The sequence below is a fragment of the Zonotrichia leucophrys genome, chromosome 1 (assembly GCF_028769735.1).
Source record: "Zonotrichia leucophrys gambelii isolate GWCS_2022_RI chromosome 1, RI_Zleu_2.0, whole genome shotgun sequence".
Classification (NCBI taxonomy): domain Eukaryota; kingdom Metazoa; phylum Chordata; class Aves; order Passeriformes; family Passerellidae; genus Zonotrichia; species Zonotrichia leucophrys.
This window is the reverse complement of record NC_088169.1, coordinates 76357305-76376417: the sequence shown is the minus strand read 5'-3', so window position 1 is coordinate 76376417 and position 19113 is coordinate 76357305. Positions and strand designations below refer to the sequence as shown.

General features: G+C 41.8%; 1 protein-coding gene across 2 annotated transcripts; it reads right to left on the bottom strand.

Annotated features, from left to right (window-relative positions):
* Nucleotides 1-1864: 1864 nt before the first annotated feature.
* On the bottom strand, nt 1865-18282 carry TMEM123 (transmembrane protein 123). 2 transcript variants are annotated; one of them, XM_064718489.1, is made up of 6 exons: nt 18154-18282; nt 13315-13383; nt 11181-11243; nt 6325-6519; nt 4802-4955; nt 1865-3713 (listed from the first exon to the last, which is right to left on the bottom strand). In XM_064718489.1, exons 1-6 carry the CDS (start codon nt 18215-18217, stop codon nt 3689-3691), a joined length of 570 nt encoding a protein of 189 aa, XP_064574559.1. In that variant the 5' UTR covers nt 18218-18282; the 3' UTR covers nt 1865-3688. The 2 variants fall into 2 exon arrangements, with proteins under 2 accessions (XP_064574559.1, XP_064574550.1); XM_064718480.1 differs by having other exon boundaries at nt 6325-6538; nt 11182-11243.
* Between the last annotated feature and the right edge of the window lie 831 nt (nt 18283-19113).

The window sequence follows — 19113 nt, the reverse complement described above, 5'->3', positions numbered from 1 at the left end:
TACACCCTGCTGTAATGACTGGGTGCCCTGATTGATAATGCTATGCATGTGAGCACTTATGCTCTCCTTAGGACTAGTCCAAGAAAGTTCCAGTCAGGCCTCACTGTAGCACATTGCAAACCACCCTGGCAAAAGGTTAACACATGGGTCACAGCTTAGTGTTCCACTGGGAAAGGATCAAGTGACTTCTGTCACTTGTGAACCAGCTGACAATGCTTGAACCTCATTCTGCATCAACTTCCTTCTTTGAAAGTTTTTTCCAGAGCTCTGTCTGGGTTAAACAATAAAAAAGCCCCTACCCCCAGCATCCTGTGCAGCTCTGCTGCCTGAGCAGCTCAAGTTCTTGGACATGAGTGTTTCAGCCCCATGGCTTGTCATGAGGTGACAGCGTGGGTTGCAAGGCTTAGAGGGTGTGGAGGATGTGAATTTCGGGATCGTTGGAGTTTAGTGATCAGTCTTGCTGTGGGATACAGATAGCAGGACTACTGCATACATCCTGTGTCTGGAGCACAGCAGTATTCCCAGCTGGAGCACAACATTTTTGGAAATAACACAGCAGCTGTGAGGACCACCAGCTGGAACTCCTTCAGTGCTGTCTCAAAAATGCATTTACTTTCTGCACAGGTCCATTCTCATTCCCTCTGCTTCCCTATCACAGCTAAATTCTTAACCTCTTGAGTTCTCTAGGCAATTTCCAGTCTCTGGTGCCTTCCACTTCGCTTTTGGCAATACTGTCACATTGTTGCTTACATCTTTTTCAACGAAGCTTGTTAAGAATGCTATGTAACTTTTCAGGGTAAAAATGGAGTGGCATGAGTAGGTAAGAGCTCTGAACAAAGAAGAACGGTATGAAATATTTACAAAAGGATAATGTTCAAGTTACTGAATATTATCACAGCAACATGATCTTGCTTTAACAGTATGGGCTTTTTTATTTAAAATAAAAACACAAGTATAGCACCACATTTCCAGATTGCCTTGAAGCCTTTGATGCAGAGCCCCATCAAACCAATTAAGCTGGAAGTGCTATGATTTGGTACTGCAATACAGGCAAAAGGAGAGCTGCATGAAAAGGAAAGACCTGTGGGATGAAAGCAGAATGCTGCAGCCCTGAGATGTGACTGTAAGGTTGACCTTGATGTGTTTGAAGGGCAAAAGCAACATTTATGAAAGCTAACCTAAACTGGCCATGTTCCGTAGCCCCCAGCCTGTAGTATTAAATAAAAACACTTTAGCATGAAGCACAAACCCATGAATTTGAAAGGTAAAATGTTTGCATAGAAAGAGCTGCAATAACGAATCAAATGCCGGCTTAAAATGGGATCCTATAAATGCAATTCCTTGATGTGTCAGCAGAGGGGCTCCTAAGGCAGTCGGAATTAGGAACTGCATTGCTCTGCCACCAGCGCTAAAAGAAAACACACACAGTGGATGGCCTACAAACGATTGAATCATCTTTACAAGTATTAGCAAACTCAGTTAAGGAAGGGCTGAATGACCATGGCATCAGCTCCCTTTGTAAATCAGTAAAAAAGCTGGGATTTCACTTCCTGTTGGAAAGCAAAGATAAAGTAAAATTCATCAATTGCACTGCCCTTTGTCAAGATTCCAAACACCTGAAAGGAAGTCTGGTTTTATGTTTGCACTGACACTTCTGAAGTCTTAAGCACATAGTTTTGCTTTACTTACAGTAGTAATTAGATTACAGAATAAATTAAAAATTATTGAACTAGGCAAAGTGAACTAGGTCTGGTATTCTAGCATTTAAAAGTATATATAGTGGATGCTCTTATGAAATGGTTATGACTCTGGAAAGGACCGAGGAATTACAAAACCAGCTAATAAATTAAAAATTCAACTGAAATTAATTTTGTAACTCCAAAGATTTAATTTTATTTGTCTGTACAGTAGAGGTGAGACAATCCCAGTAACTGAGTTGCACTTAACTATCTTAATTTCTACAAAGTAAGGAATTACAGTTCCATGAAAGAATTGTTTCCATAACTCTTCAAGTCAAATCCAGTAATATTCCACCAAACAATATAATTAAGAAAAAATACAAAAGTTGCTTCAAATCACTCTCTCTCCCCCGACCCTCAAATGCAGTAAAAAAATGAAACAGCCCTGTTACCCCCTTTTCAGGTGAGTAGCTACTAAGATGCCTCACTAGCCATGGTTTGCTAGAGTTGCCTGTGCCTTAGAAACAGTTTTACTTATTCCATGTGAAAAAGGAAAAACCCCCATATAGTCACTTTAACATTGCATGTCAGAATAAACTATTGCTTAAGAAAATAATCTGTTCCAGAGCATTTACATTTTCCCTGATGAGTTGTTCCCCAGCCCCCAACAGACCTGTGTGCAGTTCCCACTGTGACTTTCCTCACCTGTCACCATGTCCCCTGTGCCCAGCATGAGGCACTGGTGGCAGCAGTAACCAGGACAGTCAAACCTGACACACCAACCCTCTTCAACAGGGATGGGTCTAAAGTGAATCCTGAGCACGACTGAACAATCATTCAGTGGCTTAAAGAGATGCAGGCCTGTGTTTCCTGATCCTTGTTCTAGTTTTCCTTACAGCAGAGGAAGTCAGGAGCCCATGTGCTGAAGTCAGCAGGTTTACCTGAGTGGTGACAGATTTACCTGCAGAAGTGACATGGGAAGAGCACCAGCCATCCTGCACAGGACCCCCAGAGCATTTGAGCCTTCAGCTGAAGGTGTGCTCAGAGATGCCCCAGTGCCTTCATCTGGGCTTCTGACCAGACCTCTGTTCATCTGTGCAGCAGGACCAAGTTCTGAAAACAGCTGTAAAAATGCAGTTTATAGTCTGCTAAAATGCTGTCTTATAGATTTTCCCTTCTTTATGTAACTTTGAATTATTATCAAATGCTGCTAAAACACTGCAGACAGCTTCATAACAATAAAAACCAAGAGCCAAGTGATTGCTACCTTCAACTTAAAAGCTAATTTTAGAATTTTTTTATATTTATAATGGCAAAATTACTTTTCTCCATTTGCATTAAATCTTCAATTGCACAAGCTTCATTAGTACACGCTAGAAAAAAAGAAGCTTTAAGAGAAAAGGGTTATGGATGGATACTTCCACTCAGTCCATGTTTCCTGCAGCTACTCTCCTTATACAGCCTATTAAGGAAAGTGTCTGCAGCTGACTGGCGAGCTAATGACCGACATTTAGGAGTAATCATTATCACCTTCTATACATTTGTCTAACCACACCTCCTTTGAAGCCTATTAAAACTTAACTGAGTTGTTCAAAAGTTGAAATTTCTAAACTAACATTCACATCAAACTTCAAAATAAATACAATTTAATACAAAATTTTAGAAAAAAACCCCTGAACTTACTTAGAATCACATGGATGCAATTGCCTGTGCTAGTAATTAGCTATTTCAGAGAGTTGTGTGTGTACCTTAAAATGACTCAATATGTGATTTTCTCTAAATCTCGTTACAAGTACTGGAAAAAGAAAATACTGTCTCTACAAAGTGCTGAGTTCCTCTTAAAAGAGCCAATGTAAAAATCAGGATGTTTAAAAGCATCTCAACATTTTGCAGGATAACACCCTAGACAGGTTTAGAGACTGTGATAATCTTCATGAAAGAAACTCTTTCAGTAGTTAGAACAGCTGTGACAGGATGGGTTTCCAACATTGTCTTCTCTGAAGTCTCCTTTAAATGATGGCATCGTGTTCATCACTGTAACAGAAACACAGTGATTAATGTTCTGCACTACAAGCAACAGCCAACATGAGGAAGAGCCACCCAGATGCTGCTGAGAAGGTTATTTTGTGAGCACAGGATGCCTTGCTAGGAAGGAATAAGGACACACTGATCTGGGAGTTACAGTCCTCTCTGAGACAAGCCTGAATTTAGCTGAACAGTTTTGTTTTGGCAACACTCCTCCAGCTTCACTGGCCTCATTAACACCTTGTCTTCCACTTGTCATTCATGCACTCTTACATCAGCTGTTGCTCAGGCCTGTTTATCCTATCTGCCTTACCTATAACCAGCAGTAAAGTTCAACAAAGCTACTGCACAAGCTCAGCAGCAGGTTGCCTTTGTTTTGAAGATGCTGTTGATGTGAATTTTACAATACCCATCCACAAACACCACTTTGGGTAAAGGTGCAGCAGGGACTGCCTTCATTCCATGACCAGTAAGGAAGAGTCAAGATGGAGTGAAAAAAAGGGTTGAACACCAGTATCCCAACAGTGTAATGACATCACCTCACTTAGAACAAGCCTCTTGACTGAGATGGGTGACACTGAAAAGTAAAGCAACCTAGTTCTTAAACTAAATGTGGGTGAGTCCTGAAGCCTGGAGTAGAGCCGAACATAAATAATAGCAAGTGAGATGGTAAGATAAGAAATTGGTAAGGATAAGAAACTTTGACTAGAATTCACTACACATTAATGGCAAGGGGGGATGAAAACACCAAAGAATGAACAGACAAACAGAGTCTAGGAGAAAGAAGCAATCTTGAAAACTTCAGGAAGTTTCAGTGAAATGTTAACTATTCATGGACTAGCTAAAAGACAAGGACCCTTCTAAAAACAATAGAATTATTTTATATAATAGATGAGAGAAAAGAAAAATACACAGAACAGAGGCATATGAAGAATGGCAAAAGTAGTGAAAAACAAAACATCAGAGTTAAATCTCTCAATGATACTAATATAATGTACATTAAACAAATGGATCAGAGTTCATTCTACCCATTTGGTTTTCCTTTTCCCCCTCAAGAAAGTAATAAATGGCCAAGGGACAACCCCTTGGGAACTTACATGGTTCTGTACTGAATACCTCTTCTAGAGTGGTAAGTTTTGCAGCCGATGTACAGAATGACTAGGACTCCAAGAGTCAGCACAATGCCACCTACAAAACTGCCCACATCAAATCTGGAGGTTTTGACTATGACAGCTTCTGATTTTGATGTGGCTGAAAAGAAGAAAACAAAAGGCACATTTTAAAGAGCTTGCAAAATTGTGTTTTGAAGGACTACTTCTGTACATCCTGCCCTCACCATTGATTTATCACCTAAAGACCCACTTAGACAAATTTAACCAAGATCAACTGACAAGACACAAGCCAAGCACACAAACCTAGGGCTCTGGTTTTAAGTGCCATCTTTTGGTGACATGGGCACAGCTAATCCAACTGCTTGCTGTCTCTGCAAGACCAATTGCTCCTTCTCTCCACCTCCCTTTTTCCTCCTGCCTTTTCTCTCCCCTGCTCTCCCCTCCTTCTACACATGGAGCTCCTGCTCTTCTTAGGCTGGTTCTAGTGGTTTTCATACCCTCCACGAGCCAATTTAACTCACTAAGGTGGCCTGAAACGAACTCAAGCATCAAAGGAAGCTGCTTTCATCCAGATGAACATAACTGAGTCATCCTGACAGAGGGGGTCCAACAGCCTCCAAGTCAGTCAGTGTAGTGGGAGCAGAACACTTGGTGGCAATGAGCTGTCAGGATTGCTTTACCTTGTCTCATGGAATTGTACCCTCACAGTCCCAAGTGAGATCAGCCCTGCAGCCTGACACAAACATTGACACAGACAACATGGCCTCAGATAAGCCACAGCTAGAACTGGTTACATCTGCTACAAACTCACACCAGTCCGTGCCTGGTTCTATTTGTACTTGTTACATACAGAGAGTTACATGATCACCCTCAAGTTCTTCCAGTGACACCTTCACTCACCCAATGACGCTTCACTGATATGTGAGCACTCCTGATGTGTTCAGAAGTGCAAGGAAATACTGAATTCTGCACTCACTGTTTTTGTATTATCAGGTACAGTTAAACTGTATTTGACAACTTTTACATACGGGGTGACTCATGCACAGTCATGCTTTATTCTCTGTTAGGGTAACATTCATTACATTGCTAACAGAACTCAGTATTTTTACCAAGCCAGTAGACAAATTCTGAGATATAGGTCAGCTGTGAAAAAGGAAGTATTAGAGATGAGTTCAAATAAACTGCAGAAAGGAGAGCTGAACAAACACACAAGTTGTATTCAAAATTGAGGCTTTCTCCTTTGCATTGCTGATCTCCTTGCTGGTGGCTGCCGGATAAAACCACTGCACTTTTTTTTCTTTTCCCTAAATCTGTCAAGTCTCTCAGTAAGCGGAGTACTCAGAGCAACATTATCCAGCTTAGTAATGAATTCCCACTTTACTCTTGCATTTTAGCATGCAAATACCTTCTTTCTTCTTTTTTTTTTTGACAGTGCTGTAGAATGAACTGTTCTACAACCCATGTGAATGTGCATCCAAGCCTTAATGAGCTTGCTGAAATGAACTCACCTGTTACAGAAGTGGAGGAAGTCTTAGGAGTGGTCACGACTGTAGCGTTGCCTTGTGGCGATGTGACTGCAGAGGCTGTGGTGGGTGTCACTGCCTGGCTGGTTTTGGGCTGAATTGTCAGGATCACAGACGTGGGGGTGGTGGTGGTTTTGGGCTGACTGGTATTGGTCACATGAGTAGTACTGCTGGACACTCCTGGAAATTTTTGTGATACCACGCAGAAAAATTAATCAAAATAAACAACTGTCCACTCATTGAGTAAAATCACATTTATCATGCCCAAAAAGAACGACAGAGGAAGAATGAAAATGCCACTGCATGGTGTCCAGGCTTGCATACAGACCTTCCTTTGGGAAGATCTAACTTCTGATTTCTGAGCCTCAAGGTCAAGAATTATTTAAAGTAAAGGCTATAAAGAAAACTTGGATAATATATGATGACTTTTAGGTGAGTCATGAGTTAGGTGATAACTTTTTTTTTTGGTAACAACCTAGCTCCACAGAATCATGCCTAATTTATAAGATGTTAAAATGCAATAAAGTTGTCCATCAAGCATTACTTTTGATGTGAAGTGCCTACATTTTCAGACAACAAAGCTTTTCTGGTAAGAAGAGAAGAATTTCAGTAATGATTTGATCTTTCATTTGCTTTTGAACGAAACACTAGCATCACCAGGGTTCCATATACATTAAAATATACCACAGAGAATTCTGAATTTATGTGGTAGGGATAAAACATGATAAAATTTAAACTAAATAAATGTACTGCTTAAGTAATTTATTTAGTCTTGCCAAGGTTAAAACTAAGGCGGGAATGCTTTTTCTCAAGTTTCATTGACGTAGTGTCTTTTACTTTACTTTTACTTACACTTCCCCTTCCCTCCTCAGAAAACACTAACGAACTGTTCAGAATAAAAATACCATTATACAAAACTCAAGAATAATAGAAATTTCTATTTATAGCACAATCCTTAGAACTTTCATGGACGGCAGCCAAACAGAATGATTGTAAGACAATTACTTATTTTTCTAAGAAGGAGCTAACAAGAAACATGAGTCTGTTATGCAACTAAACATTTCTCTAAGCAGACAGTAGTATGCAAATAGCTTTTATGTATGAAAGAATTCTAGAGAGAAACAGCTCCTTTGCAGCTGTCTACTTCTGTATTGTTTCTATAGCTTCACACAAGCTGGGCTCATTTTACACCCCTTGAAAACTTTTCAACACAGAATTTCAAATATCTAATCATACCTAATTATCGATTACCTAATTTATTCTATTATCTATCTAGATCTATTTCGTAATTATATCCATGTTTTCTTGAAATTGACTAAAAATAGAAAAATTGGAGGATAGTTTCATCTCAATTCTAGAGTAACTGTGATGCTCAATTTCTGCCTTTTTTTATACAGCATTTAAAATGCTTCCGTAGAGTAAAATTCTTGTTTATGTAAAACATGATAACTACATACAAAACTGTCTTTGCTAAGATTTAAGTATCACAGCTTCCAGTGCTGATATGAGTATCAAAAACTTTAAAAACTCATCAATATAACCATGTAAACATGCAGAAAGTAATTAACCTATACAACGCTTCTGAGACATTTAGCATTAAAACTACTGAAATACCAAAACAGAGACTCCTTTGTAAATGTTATTTGTTTTCCCGTTCTTTAATGTTATAACTGTAATGTGCCATAAACCCCGAAAACCCTCTGAAATGAGCATTCATTGAGGTGGAACAATTGGAACACTATATTCATTTGCTTACCTTGTTACAATTATGAAAATTCAGTTCCTCTGTGAAGCATGCATAAAATACATCAGATAAAATTCAGGGCACGTTTTAATACTGACAAGTAAAACTCCCTAAAGGCACAATGATCCATAAATATCAAATGATTCCTCATTGTAGGCAGCAAGCAAGGAAATGTCTACATGGAAACCATCTACAGTTACATGACATGAAACCACACCTGGTAAGTACATTCCTAACATAAGTGATACCAAAAAAGGACCAATCTGGATGCAAGTGTCAAGCAGTTTTCTGTGGGTTGTTTTTGAGCTGAGATTTCTGAGTGTCAAAGAGCCTTCTGTTTCTGAGCGATACAATGGCTAACTGTTAGATGTGTAACATTATAAAATGATGTTACACAAAGCTGGTACTCATTCCATGGATATTAAATTACCCTACGGAACACCTGAGTCAGGATGAAAAAAATCCAAACATCTATGAGGGATTTCAGCACATTTGCACATTACTTTTCCCCCCTCTCTTTTCTAGTAGCAATCCTTTTTTTTTTTTTACTTAATCAAGATTACAGCCCTTGGTGATTTAACTTTAACAGTAAAATCTGTCTCATCTCTAGACCTATCTTTCATAATGTATTTAGCATCAGTCATTTCAAAACATCATTGGGAGGCCATCTGAGGCAGCTGGAGAATTTGGGAAGCTGACATGAATCAGGCATGAATCTGTTCTTCTCCATCTTTGAAAAATCTTACCTATACTATTTTAAAGAAACAGAGTGAAGATGAAAGAATATTTACTAGCAACATCTGTCCTTTTATCTTTTATTGCCCTAATTACTTTCCCCCTAAAAGACCAGCTGGGCTTCATTGAACACTGCACTAAACAAACCCTGACTGAGTTATTTTTTATTATTTAAAAAGGATGCATGGCAGTAATATAGTTCAGGTTTATGATGTTTTGTTTTTAAGTGACAAGTATTTTACATAGTTTGCTACCTGTGTTTAAGTATTAAATAACTATGCTATAATCATCAACTTAAAAAAATATATACATAGCATATAGGTAAGAATCCTTAGAGCACTAAAGGAGTAGCAGCATGTGCTGCTAACTCAACAAGCACAAAACTCAAATTGTGCAAGCACTGTGCTAACATGCAAGATTATTATGGAATACCCTTCCTAAAATAAATACTTTCTCTTGCAAGGAAAATGATTGAATGAAACAGACTTTTGCCTCCCTCACCAAGAACTCCCTTCCTCCCACTCCTCCCCAAAAAATAATAGCAGAGACTTTAACCAAAATTAATTAAGCACATATACCTACTATTCTTTTTTTCTGAAGAGGGTGAGACAGATAATCAAAATACATGAACACTGTATTAAAATCTATGACATTTCTAATGAGGGAAAAAAAGACAAAAGAAGGGGAATCACAAAACCTGCAAAGCAAGGCACAGCTATCTGTTAGGTTTATCCTATGCCTCGCAGTAAAAGGCTCAGGCTTCTTTTTAGTGTTATTATCCAAAACTAGTAAAACTCAGAGCTCTCCAAGAAACTGCAAGGGCTGGAGCAGAAGTCAGAAGGAGCACAGGGCGGGTGAAACACTGTGGCTTCACACACTTAGGGGATGGCCATAAGGCAACAAGGAGAATACAGAAATCTCTGGACTTTCCAAGTCAGACATGCTTGAACTGCTACACTGCAGGCAATGGAATGAGACACTGCACCACTTGCTTCCTATCAAAAGGAAGGTCTTTGCAAAGACCTTTGTAAAGACCTTTGGGGGTTTTTTTTCTTCCCCAAGTGAGTATTTTATACTTAAATGAAAAAAGAAGCACCTTCTGAGTGTGCTAGCTCAGAGCTTATCTGGAAATTAAAGAGACAAAATGTAAGAGTTGCACTGGAAATGAAATGACATAGCTGGGACTTTAGGATCAGCATAAAACTCCACAAATACACAAAGCATCTTAAGCAGACTAAACATTTCTGCCCTGTTTTCACATGGCTCTTAACACAAAGGAGCCCCAGTTTCTAGCTTCTCTCAGATGCAATATTCTATCTGTGCACCACAGCCTGAACAACTGCATGATATTAACTTATATCCAGTCCTTACTAATGCAGTGAAATCTCTCTGTGCAAGTTCTTCCAGGAGATTAATGTTTTAACTCCCTTTTTAAACTTACTTACAGCTGTTTGGGCAGGTTTTGAAGGAAATACAGTAGTGCTAGAACAATGCAAACACACTCAGGACAAATTGTTCCACTTGAGTGATACTGGTTTAAATGGCACTAGTTTGTGCTATGAGCTCTTTATACCTTATTTTCTGAGGTATTAGGTGTCATGAGGTTGTAGTGAGGTGAGCATTGGTCTCTTCAACCATGTATCAAATGAAAGACAAGAGGAAATGGCTTCAAGTTGTGCCAGGGGATATTAGAAAAAAAAAAATCACTGAAAGAGTGGTTAGGCATTGGAATAAGTTGCCCAGGGAGCTGGTGGAGTCACCATCTCTGGAAGTGTCCAAGAGAAGCCTGGATGTGGCACAGTGGCACATAGGGATATGGTTTAGGGGTGATTATGGCAGTGCTACACTGATGGCTGGACAGATGATCCTGAAGCTCTCCTCCAACCTTGATGATCCTGTGATTCTGTGAGTCTTATGTAAAAAGAAATGGAGTCCTACTCTTGAAACTCAAGCTCCCAGGATTTCATTACACCCTAAATTTGTTTATTGTGAAATAACATTAAACAGATATGCACTGTTTGCATAACAAGCTATTCATCTTCATGAAAATGGAAGAAGATTGCTTAAAGATGAAGACTACACATTTAAAAAACCCAACTTCTTGCAACTCTTCCTCAAAGTTAAATTTTGATTCCTGTGTCTAAATGGCAATAGAAATATAATTATTGACGAAGTACGGTACCTAAATTTGAGAAACAATACAGCTTCTTTTCAGAGTTGTTTTAGATGTTGCTTCCCAGCCTTAAAATGGTAACACCTGTCTCAAATACCCACTTTTGATGGCCTGTTCTTTAGAATTTGGTATGATCAGGGTTAGGTTTGGAACTAACTTCCAGGTTCACAGTAATGAACAGATACATACCTCCTGTAGGTGTTGCTGTAGTTTGTGTGGATGATGCAGTGGCATTGGGTGAACTGCTACTGTCTTCAAGGAAAAAAAGGCAACAAGAAAATCAGTATTATTCATTTTAATTTTAACATACTATAATTAAGGTACGCACAACACAATCCTGTCTTCAGGGTATCTGTGCTTAGAGACTACAGCTGGGAATACAGCAGAGAGTAGCCCACACCAAAGCAGATGGTTTTTATCCCTCTGCAAAATGCTTCCAGATCTCAGTGCAGCAAGAACACAGTTAACACTGTATGCACATCAGTGCCCAAATGGCTTGCATCTGATTCTTTACACATCCTCTGTTTGTTGACTTCCACTTCTATGTCATGTTTTGTTCTGTTTGCTACAATATAGCCATACTGTCACTAATTTTCTTAACCTACTTATGCACTATGAGGGAGAACAGCTTTTTATTTTTATTCCTCTATTTCAGCTCCATTTTCCGTCTCTTGATCATTTCTTTCATTTTGTTGCATCTCTGCTGCAAACTGGGATGATACTGGGAATATACTGCAGTCAAGTAGGGGCAGACAGATACTCTGAGAAACATCTTACTGCATACCTAAGTTCCCTACACAAAAAAGTCCCAAGAATGTACCAGTTTCCAGACATAAAATGCAACCCAGTCTTAGTGGCCTTTCTCTCCTTTGTTTCACTTCTCCTTTTCCTGTTCTCTTTTTCTTGTCCCTCCTTCCTCCTTATAGTCCTCCTTCCTGCTTCTAGGCTTCTCAGGCACTCCCCCACTCATTTCTCTCCACATTGCTGCATTCCTCTTCAGAGATTAAGTGTCTCTTCCTCCTGGCAAAGATTTACTGGGCTGTTCCTGGGAGTGTCACTGCCCATACCTTCCCCCCTTCATTCTGCACTGTTGTGAATGCTCATTCTGTGACCATTCTTTTCTCTGAAGTAAGCCATCTTTTACAGCACCCTCCAACACTGGCAGGGCTATGGGCCTTGCAACAGCTCTGCTGCTTTTCAGCATGGCTGAAGAACAAAGTATAACCTCAGAGATTAAGAGGAGAGCAACAGCGTTACTGCAATCAAGAAGCAGACCTACACCTATTTCCTCTGAATGGATCTGCTGTTCTTACCACTGGAAAAGTCTAGTCTAAAACTCTACATTATAAGCAAGGTCAGGTTAAGAACAAATGCACCAAATTTACATCTTCATACCAAAAAATGGTAGGAGGAGAGGAAATTACAGAGGGCATTACTTTGCTTTTTGTTTGGTATAATCACACCAAGTAGCCCCCACACTTTGTACTGCACAATCAACCCTTACACTGACATAACTGGGACATTAAGTTGCAGATTTAACTGCCTTTGAGAAAGGGTCTATGATTGTACAATTACAAGCTCATTCATTCTTACATATGTTGACTTTTATCCCACCATAAGCCATGGATATGCCTGGGGTTAAATTTTTTCCACAAAGGCCCAACACTGTAACCAGAACACATCTTTCAGTTTTCCCCAGGTTCCAAGTGCTTACTTTGGCAACCTTGGGACAGCTCTGGATGTGGACTGCATGTTCATACAGGTAAAAAGGAGCCACATCCACTGCCTGGAATTTGGGTGTGAGTCAGTACTGCAATTAACACAAAACAGAGTGAGTTAACCAGCAGAGTATTGCTGGCCAACAGTAAATGAGATGACTGAAGTAATACAGGGCAAAAATGACTCAAATGAAAAAATGCCTTGCCTTTACATGAAGATCACTGAATTCTAATCTAGCACAATTCTTGGTTCTCCCTTTAACTGTAAATTCATGTTGCTGGGTGTTTCTAGTTCTGTACACAATATTTTCCCATTTTACTTCTCCTCTCTCTGTTGCTCTGGGGTACCCAAGGATATGAGAATTGAATTGGGTTTTACCGTTCCCCTTAAATATTTTTAATCGTCCCAGAATAGGTGTGGCAATCAGAGTACCTCCCTTCTGCCCTACAGCTGCTCACAATTCAGTAAAATAAAATAAATAAAATAAAATAAAATAAAATAAAATGCAAATTATTACAAGACAGTTTAAGGAAAACAACAAACAATGCATATTGCTTTTCTTGATGCTACTGAGGAACAGCAACAGAAATGTCTAAAGTATTACCTGGCAACCTACTGCCTGGAATCGGAGTAGTGTTGTTCACATCTTCAGTGCTGTTTGTCCCTTCATTAACTATATTAAAAAACACAGGAATAATAAGATTGTTTTAGGTGGAAGAAGAAAAAAAAAACGGTATAGCATCTGCCACTTGCTTTGGGCATATAAATGACTAATTTACCATGGACAGGAGTCAGTCATAATGATGATACAGAAGCATGTTAACACAACAGCCTGCTCTGAGCGCATTAAAAGTGACATCATTTATACTACCCAACCACCAAATGAAACTCCTCCTATCCTTTATCTTCTCCATCATCCCCATCCCAAGTTTTTATCTTCCTTAAGATGAAATGAGACCAAAAGAGGCAAAAAATCAGGCCCATTCCTTCAGTAATAACATCTGACCTAAATCACCTACAGCAGAAGAGAAAGAATTTCTCACTTCTACCTCTTCCTGTGAAGTTTGCCAGGCCTTTTCAGGCAGAGAGGTGCTTCTCTGGCCCTAAATGGACAACATGATAACACAATGAGCTCTACTAAGAAGTTACATTATTCAGTTCGGGACTAAGGGCACGTTAATGCATCCACTGAGCATTTAGCAGGTGGGAAATGGGACTGAGAAGGATCACGTCTCCAAAGAAGTGATAAAATTTAAAGATAAACCACAGAGAATGATTAGACTGACATTATCACACATACAAGAGGATCAGTTGTGGATTCTGCCTTTGACAACCAGTTTAGTTCTGATCACCTAATATTGTGTAAAAGACAAGCAAATAACCTAAACTGAGTATCACAGAAATAGGGCATTTTCTCCATGCTTACAAAACCTTAGTCAAGGTCTCAAAATGGTGAAGTTTGCAAATGGCAAAATAACTCATTGTATCTCATCCCTACAATATCAAGACCGAGGGCAGCATTGCAAAGTATGTTACACTGTTTAATTAGGGAGATTAAGGAAAACAAACAAACAAAGGATGGGACGCTGCAAAACTAAGCTTCCCCCAGAGAGGACCCAATCCTGCAAAAACTGTTCTATATCCCCACATTAAACAATGATCTGACTGGGAAAGCTACGCCACCACAAAACTGACACTACATCCTTCTTCAACAGCACACAATGGTTTTTTCTGCAGAGAAATTTTTTAACCAGTAGAAAGGGCTCAGTATATTACTGGTTGAAAGAGACAGGCAGGGAATAGAGGTGGAAGTAAAGGCAGGACTGTCTCAGTTTAGTTCACACCAGCTTGGACTGCACATATTGAAATACATCAAGGACCTTATCCAGTTTAAAAGATACTTATTTTTTTCCTTCTTAAACAAATCAAAACATTGGTAAGTTTGACTAACATGCACTGGCTCCAGAATATAAATACTCAAATGGAGTTTTGCATAAGCATATTCCACATTGGAACACATCACAGTGAATGGGACAAGGCCGATAAAAGAACATCTTAAAATGATACTATTCCCAAAGTGTTCTCTAGCCTGAGTCTATGCCCTTGAATTTGAAGCTGCATGAATCACTGCAGTGGCAAGCAGGAGACTTCAAATGGAGGCAGAAAGGACTCCTTTTATGCAGGGCTGGCTCTGACAAGTAGAACCTCTCATCCCAGACCACAGGCTTCACCGTCCAACTGTCCCAAAGCAAAACAGGCAGGGGCTCTGGCTTTCTCCAGGAAGGAGAAGTGCAGGGGTTGGAAATCCACACAGGCCCAGGTGTAGACACACGTGGGCTAGCACAGGAAGGAAGGCGAGAGAGCCAGCAGCCAGCTGCAGCATCCTGTGCACGAGCAGAAGCAGAGCTCTTGGGGCCACAGCATCAGCTGCAACATCAGGCCTGTGAATCTTAAGCAGAGAAACTCTGTGCTGAGGTTTACTCTCCCTGTGACCCAGAGGAGAGAGGACAGAAAGAAAGGATCTCCTGTTTTCATTTTTCACAACTAAAAAGAACCAACAGAAGGATATACCCAACTTAAAGCTGGATCAGAGCACCACATACTGGAAAAGGAGAGATGAGGGATCAACATGAGTTTTGTCCAACAACACTGTTTTGCTGTGTTTAAGGTCAGGCACAGATACAGATAAAAAACCACAGAACTGTGGCTGGCTGGGGTGTATCTGAAGGCAAGTGTGCTTCCTGTGAAAGCCCCTGTCAGAGTCTGGCATTTCAAGTGCTTTCAGGGCCTCTTGTGGTTTTGGTGCTCTAGTGCATCAGAAGTCACAAACTGGAGACAATCTGGATATGCAAACTTTCAAAAGGGCAAAACCAGTCCAGTTATTCCAGTTTCATAGTTGGAATTGGGATTTCTGAAGTGGCAGAGACTGAAGATTTGTGCTTGTGTGTTAAACAAATACATACAGAGTGAGTGATAGGGATACCTGCTAAAAATGAAAAGTACAGGATGTTAAATGGACTTGATTTTGCCAGGTGCTGCAAAAATCTACACAGTGGAGAGCAGTCAGAATCTGTAGTCTTCAGCTTAGACACATACCAAATTACTATTCTCCATGGCTGATCCCTGGTAGAAGGAACCTACACAAATGAATGCCAATAGTCAGTCAACTACCTGCATGTGACAAAGGTCAATTTGTTCACTCCAACCATTACATAAAAGACAAACTCATTTCTAAGGACTCACATACATTTTATGTCTAGTGTAGTCAAACTTTATGCTGCACAAAATGTTGGTATATGAACTCCCAATGTTACTAAGCACAGCTTTATGTACTCATTTTGGGGACATGGCAAAAGTTGTATTTAAAACTCTTTGGGCATTTTCTCTTTTCAAGATTAATGCATAGCAGGCACAGAAGGGAGTTTCATGCCAAAGTCATTCTGCAGTTGTTGGTTTAAAACCCCAAAAGTACAGAAGCACTGATAATGTGCAGTCCATCAGAAAGGTCACCCACTTGCTCAGTAATCTCTAAGAAATCCAGATGAGGAAGAGCTGAGATGCTGGAACAGTTAAAGCACAGATCTTAGATTAATATGAATATAACTTCTTCTAAGAGAATATAATACATTAAAATCAAAATATCAAGCCTGTTTTCAGGCCTGAAGGCTGCTGCTGCTGATTTTTTTACTGTGAGTAGTTCTGTACACAAGTAAGCTCTTGGAAGAAGTCACTCGCTACCTTTTCTCAACACAACAGGAAGGGGGTGGGGGCCGCTTCCTGACAGGGAGAGGGGACTTTCCTTACCCAGGTACCAGGAAGCCAGATGGATTTTACATAATAGTGGGAAGGATTTTTTCTAAACCATATTATTGTAGTTAAATAATGTTTCTTCCACTGGCTTGACTGACACATCGAAATAAAACTGTCCAGCAGAGTAAAAGAGCAGCATTATATTGAAATAACCAGTCTGCACAAAAATATTAACTGGAGTGAGACACATCTGCCACTTTCACTTTTTGCATATTGGAGTATTTGATGAGGTTCACACTTCCTCCTGTAGTGCTGATTAGATAATCACAAATGTCTGCTGAAATCAACACAAATCTCAGCAGTACTTTCTGGAAGTTTCTAAGTGGACAAAGGGGAAAAAAATAAAAGCTATTTCACAGATACATTAAACTGAGCCTTAAAAGGGCACAATTTCTTTCAACATATCACAACTGAGCTCCAGAGGAAGCTCACATACAGAGAAAGGACTAGAACTGAGTTTGAGGAGTTACACGAGAGCAGCCCTGCCCCAGGAGACAGCAGTGACTGTATTCTGAGTTAAATCACCACATGCACTCAGGAAGCAGCATGATAGGAGACAGACCAGTGCAGTCTTATATCACATGAAATGACAGGCTATTGTTGTTAAAGGAGGCCGTAAGATCTTAGCAAAGCAACAAGCAAGTTACGTGTTAATTCCTTTTAAAAAGAACTTGCCTTTCTTTTTGGAAGGGAAATTATAAAGCTGTTTACATTCCTCATTCTATTTTTTAAAAATCAAATTATATTACAAATTCACCAGATTAAACAACAGCATATTAACACTGCCGGACTGAGATTCCTCGGCAGTATTTACAGCAAGTTAATTCCACTACCCATCATCTTCTGGCTTCTTTACTTTGGAAAATTATGTGGCACCGTATGGGACACTTCAGTCTTCTGAAAAGGCAACTTCGGCAGCTCAGAACTCTACGTTTCTCTACGTTTCTCAGTTTATTTCATGCCTGTCAAGGCTGATCCCCTGACTGTGGTGCTCTGAGCCCGGGCACAAGGCTGTGCATTTGCTAGAACCGGCCACTACAACGGGGCACTGCTGCGAGCGCCTGCCAGAAGCGCGACAAAGCGCGGCGGCTGTGCCATCCGCACCGCCACCCTGGGCCTGAAGCCCCTGGCCCCAAGCACAGCCCCAGAGAGGGCAGGGATCGGCCCTTCCCGGCCCTGCCGGGGCTGCCCCGGCCGGACCCTCCCGGGACGCTCCGGCTCCCGGGGGCGGGGCCGCGCCCGCGCATCCCTGCGGGCTCCCCGCGCTCCCCCAGCCCAAGCGCTGCCCGGGGGTTCTTCTGTCGCTGTTGTTTCTGCTTAACAAACACCCCGAACGTTTCCCGCTCCTCCCCGTTTCTGTCACAGCTCCCGGCACGCCGGCCGGGCCCCCTCGGCTCCCGCTCGGGAGCAGCCAGTGACCGCCGGCCCGGCCCGTCCCGCTACCGCGCCCCGGGGCGCTCGGGGGCAGCCAGGGCGCAGTCCCGGCCCCGCTCCGGCCACCAGCGGCGGGACGAGGCCTGGGCGGGCCCAGCGGAGTTGTGGCGGCAGCCGGCAGGCAGAGCGGCTGCGAGGGGCGCAGGGCCAGCCCCTCCGCCCGCCCGGCCCGACCCGTACCCCCGGGGGCGCTACTCACGGGAGCCACGGGCGAGCAGCAGCAGCGCCCACAGAGCGCAGGAGGCGCCGCCGAGGAGCCGCATGGCCGCGGAGGGGCCGCCGGAGCTCGCCGGGCGCGGTCTGCGCGGTGCCGGGCGAGGGGCGGGCCGGGGCGGGATCGCGGGGCGGGGGCCGGGCTGGGCATGGGCACGGCGAGGTGGGCTCGTCTCTCTCTCCTTTCTCGCAGTATTTTCCGCCAGGCTGGGCCGCAGGACGCTGCGGTGGCCATAAGGGGAGGCTATCAAGCGGAGAGATGCGTGTGCCTCACCAGGCGCTACAGAGGTGACACCCGAGCGGCGCTCTGGCGCTCTGTGAGCACCTGTGGAAACAGGGCCGAGCTCCAGGAGCGCCGCCTGCGAGCAGCGCTCACGGCTGGTGATGTCGGGCTGTTTTCCAAATACCACTCGACATCTGCCAGCAGAGCCTCAGCTCCGTGGATTTATCTTCCTCGTTGAGCATATCCACCTAACCAACACCTGGATTCACTGCACACGCTTTCCCGAGGTGCCTGAAATTTCCCGATATGCTTGGAAAATTGTGAAACCGACCACAAAGGCGATGGGGAAAAGTGAAAGGGAACAATCGTGTTGTTCAGTTCTTTCAATTTTTTCCTGAGATCTTCCAGCATAAACGTGGTGTTGGGAATTTATTTTTCAAAGGGAATTTGTCACTATGTTCTTAAGAGTGAAAATAACTTGAAAAATATTTATCAGACGAAAGAACAATTTTTAATGTGGATAATTAAGGATCAGCAGCAAAGCCACAGTAGAATATTTTGCATGTACTACTACACTTATGTTCGCTGCAGCACAACGGTGTTCCCATGTTTAGCCGCATATCTGAGCCAGAGAGGGTGAGAGAGCTCACAGGCAGGTTATGAAGCTGTACAGTGAGAAACCTAGCTCGCTTCCCTGCAGGCAGACATGTATTTACTCTGTAA